Here is a 4,627-nt window from a genome sequence, read left to right as displayed (position 1 = left end):
TTATCCGGCCCACCAGGTGTTTTACTGCCGCTGCCTGTCCTGCTTAGCAGCCAACTGGTCCTGAGGCCCACAGTCCAGCCCTCCAACGGTCTGAGGGACAATGAACTGGCCCCCTGTTTAAAAAGTTTGAGGACCCCTGCTGTAAATGGATACCTGCTAGGGTTGTGACCAGGAATAGCTATCATGAACAACAAGCCCTAAGAAAAACCTGCCTGGGAGAACATTAGTGTGGGAGCCAACCAGGCAGAGCTCTGGGAAGCGGGGTTCCCTCAGGAAGAATGTGAGGGCTTGGGTCTCCAGGGCTCAGGTACCCCAGGGCTCAAGTCCCCAGGGCTCAGGTCCCCAAGGGATCAGGTTCTCAGGACTCAGGTCTCCAAGGGCTGAGGTCCCCAGGGCTGAGGTCCCCAAGGGCTCAGGTTCTCAGGGCTCAGATACCTAAGGGCTCAGGTACCCAGGGCTCAGGTACCCAGGACTTAGGTACTCAAGGGCTCAAGTCCCTAGGACTCAGGTCCCCATGGCTAGGTACTCAAGGGCTCAGGTCTCCAAGGATTCAGGGCCTGGGGGGCTCAGGTCCCCAGGGCACAAGCTGGGAGAGGGGATGTGAAGGCCTGAGCCCACGCCCCTCCCAAGTTCTCAACTCAGCCAGCACATACTTCCAGAGCAAAGTCCTAGCAGGAGGCAGGTGGCAGGAGGATCAAGGGCTGAGGACAGGACAGTGGTGTGAGCCACACAGAAATAGCACTCCCTGTCTGTTGCAGGTGGCCTGGCAGCCCTCAGGACCCCTGAGTCTGGCCTCGGGGTGGCCTGCACTAGGCATCCTGACCCCTCACAAGGATGCAGTGGGCACTGGTAAGGGGTATTGCTCCTGAGTGGACAGGTACTCTCGCCTCATCTTGCTACAGCTTCACCAACCACACTTCTTATTCCCACCTGCAAGGCCCGGGGCAGGGCTGCTGCTGCCTCAGCCTTGGGTCCATCACCAATCCTATAGCCCAGAACTTGGCTCAGTGTGTCCTAGGCCTGGGACCGCCGAGGTGTGTGCTACTGGCCTGGCCTCTGTGGGACAGAGGGCTGGGGATGGGGTGTGGCCACACACCCCAGGCATATCCTTTTCCTCTCCCAGCTGTACCCCAGAACCGCTGGGGTGGTCTCCACTGTGGCATGGGTACTGGGAGAGCAAGGCACATTCCATGCCAGGAGCAGGCTGCTTGTGATTTCTGCTGCCATCCTGGTGGTGCCTAATCTCAGCTTTGGCCGCAGTTCAGAAAGTGGCTGCTGTAGGAATGGGGCTTGTGGGTGCTGCCGTGGCCCCCAGAGCAGGTGCGGCTGACTCTGCTACTGCATCCCCAGCTTCCTGCAGCTGCCTGGAGTGCAGGGCCAGCTCCTTCCTTTTTAAAGGGGTCCCTTTGGCCAAGTGAATCAGGCCAGGGCACAAATGGGGCACCCCTAGAAGTTGGGGGCTCTGACAGCTCCCTGCAGCACCCCATTATGTCTGCTTCCACTGAAGACCAGAGCTTCCAAACCCTTGCAGGGCTGAACCCTAAGGCAGGCAGCCTCCTGCCCATGGTTCACCTCCCTTCTCAGGTCACCTACCCCAGCTTCAAGCGAGAATGTCCCAGGACAGAGAGAGAGAGAGCTGCAAGTGTCTCTCACTTGGTTGCAGATTAGCTTTTTCCAGAAGCCATCAGCTTATGGGCTTGTCCTCCTCACATACTCGCTAAGGCAGCAGCCCAGCAGGCACAGAGGTTCTGGCCCAGCATCTGGGGAACCATTAGAGTCTAAAAGGTGCTACTGTGTCCCAGTTTCCCTTGAGCTATTGGCGTAAAATCTGCTTTGCAAGTTTTGCAGATGTGACTGAAAACTGACCACAGGCATTTAGCTTTTTGAGAGTCCAGATTTGCACTGTCAGCCACACACCTGACATAGGCCCCACAGTGACAAGGACAACAAGACATCCTTGGTGCCTTAACCCCCCCCCACCTGTGATAGAGGTTAGTGTAGCAGATGGTGGGGTACATGGCTTAGGTATGGCCCGGTCCAAGGGATATCTAGTTTTCAGTACAGAGCACACAGCCCAAAAGTTGTCCCACCAGCCGCTGGTGGCCTTATAGATCTTGCTCTGTGCCCACAGGAAACAAGTCACTGGGTAGCTGGCAGAAGCAGCATTTGGCACAGACATCTGCAAGAAGGGCAGTGTGGGGATGGCAGTGCCAATAAGACTAGGGACACAGTAATGGGGACCCAAGCGTGGAGCCACTGCATTTGAAAGATGGGTCTGGGGAGCCACAGCTGGCCACAGGGGAAGGGGCGCCAGCCTCACCCAGACACATTTCCTCCCAGCCCTAGGCATCAAGACCATAGCTCTGAGACTGGAAAGAATCTTTTTTTTTTTTTTTTGTAGTTTTTGGCCGGGGCTGGGCTTGAACCCACCACTTTCGGCATATAGGGTCAGTGCCCTACTCCTTTGAGTCACAGGCACTGCCCAGCTCCGAGACTGGAGAGGGTGTGGCTGCTGATCCCTGCCTGCCCTCCTGGGTTGACAGTGGCAGACATGGGGCAACCCTGTGGAGCTGAAAGGTGAAAAGGTGATGTGCTGCTGGTTTTGCTTCAACTGGTGAAGGTGGTGACAGGAGCACGGGGGGGCCTAGCAGCCATGGGGCTGGCTACTCCTGGCTGACCTGCTGACCATTTTCCTGGCCAGCATCTGGGCTCAGCAAAGGTGGCTCTGCTCCTGGGACCTGCTGAAGGGCCAGGGCTCACATGGTGCCTGCCATATTCAGAGGCTGTAATTACATATCTCTGTCCTGGGGGTTGAGTCACAGAAGGCGTTAGGGGAAGTGTTTGTGGGGCCTGTGATTCGGGAGCTCATGAGAAAAGTGGCAGCTTGCATGGCAGAAAATTAGGGCCCTAGGTGCTGGCAGCAAGCAGCCCCCTGCAGTGGCGCCAGGGCCAGGGCCAGTCGGGGCCAGTGGCCTTACCCACTGCATGCCGTCTCCACCCTACTTCTCGAACTGGCATCTGTTTGTCCAGCCATTCCTTCTACCACCTTCAGGACACTGACCCTCTGTTGTACACAGAACACAGAGAAGACCTCCCTTCCCAGATGAGCACACATACATCTACACATACATACTACACAGGTAGACACACTACCACAGCTCAGCCGCACGTGCATGCATGGACACACACACAGCCATACAAGAGCATGGCCACACACTGACACACACATGGGCACACACCCCAGCCATAGTCCAGCATGTCTGCACTCAAGGTGATGGACAGCACCAGACCCCAGGTGAGCAGCTGGAGGGTCAGAGAGCAGTTGGAAGGCCAGGCCAGACCTGGACGAAGGATCTGAATGGGGTTGCCTGACTCATGGCCTTTCTATCCCAGGGGCCACCAAAGACATGGGGAAGATGCTTGGAGGTGATGAAGAGAAGGACCCAGATGCAGCCAAGAAGGAGGAGGAGCGCCAGGAAGCCTTGCGCCAAGCAGAGGAGGAGCGCAAAGCTAAGTACGCCAAGATGGAGGCAGAGCGCGAGGTCATGCGGCAGGGTATCCGTGACAAGGTGAGTGAGTGCCAGTGCTGTGCACTGCCCTGTGGGAGCCACACCAGCCAAGAAGATGGCTCGGTGGGGCCCAGACCCCGTAGTGGGATGTTAGGGGAGGGGTTATGGGTCCCCCATTCAGGGCCTTAGAATGTACCCTGGAAGCTTTGGGGAGGGGGCCTGATGTGGGGGGAGCAGGACATTGGGGCAACCTCAGGTGTCCACATCTGGATTGAGTTTTCAGTCTGGGGCTGGCCTGTCCTATTGGAGTTGTTGGACCCTGTAGGAAGAGATGGGGGACAGGCCACCCAGCTGGCCAGGGGACACTCCTGAGGCCAGCTTTAGGCTTGGAGTGGGGACGCTCACCCAGGAAGGGTCCTGCACCTTCTGGGTGCATGGAGTGGGGGCAACTTGCTGGCCATGGCAGCTCCTGCTTCTTCTGGATGATCTCTTGGGAGTCAGGCAGCCAGAGAGCACCATGCCCCATCATAGACAGGGATACCAAAGCCAGGAGCAGGAGCCTGCATGTGAGGCTGACCCTGCAGCGAGGCCCAGGTGAGTAGCATAGTAACAGCCCCACATAGACTGTCCTTCCAGTGGCCAGGTTGGGGCTGGTAAGCATTAGGTCAGGCTCTGGTTTTTTTTTTTTTTTGAGATGGAGCCTCAAGCTATCCCCCTGGGTAGAGTGCCATGGCATCACGCTCACAGCAACCTCCAACTCCTGGGCTCAAGCGAGTCTCCTGCCTCAGCCTCCCAAGTAGCTGGGACTACAGGCGCCCGCCACAACGCCTGGCCATTTTTTGGTTGCAGCCATCATTGTTGTTTGGCGGGCCCGGGCTGGGGATTCGAACCCGCCACCTTAGGTGTATGTGGCTGGCGCCTTAGCTGTTTGAGCCACAGGCGCCGGAGCCCAGGCTCTGGTTTTATCCATACCACCACCACCCTACTCTGCAGGCTTGACCTGCTGCAGTCTGTGAGTCCAGCCGCAGGCTGTGGGGCAGTCAGGCAAGTGCTCTGGCCACCAGACCACAGCCAGCAGCCAACTTCACATGGCTGTGCACAGAGATCAGGAGCAGGGG

The 4,627-nt window shown here is 57.6% G+C and overlaps 1 protein-coding gene across 1 annotated transcript in view; it reads left to right on the top strand.

The window, feature by feature from the left end:
- CPLX1 (complexin 1) overlaps window positions 1-4,627 on the top strand; it is a 23,237-nt gene that overhangs the window by 12,570 nt on the left and 6,040 nt on the right. The window contains exon 2 of the mRNA XM_003801110.2: window positions 3,394-3,569. Coding sequence (XP_003801158.2) covers window positions 3,394-3,569 — 176 coding nt within the window. The remainder of the gene's footprint in view (window positions 1-3,393; window positions 3,570-4,627) is intronic.

Source organism: Otolemur garnettii, unplaced genomic scaffold, assembly GCF_000181295.1.
Source record: "Otolemur garnettii isolate 467f Iridium unplaced genomic scaffold, OtoGar3 scaffold00198, whole genome shotgun sequence".
NCBI classification, from domain to species: Eukaryota; Metazoa; Chordata; class Mammalia; order Primates; family Galagidae; genus Otolemur; species Otolemur garnettii.
The sequence above is the reverse complement of the archived record's forward strand: the minus strand, read 5'-3'. Positions and strand labels throughout refer to the sequence as shown.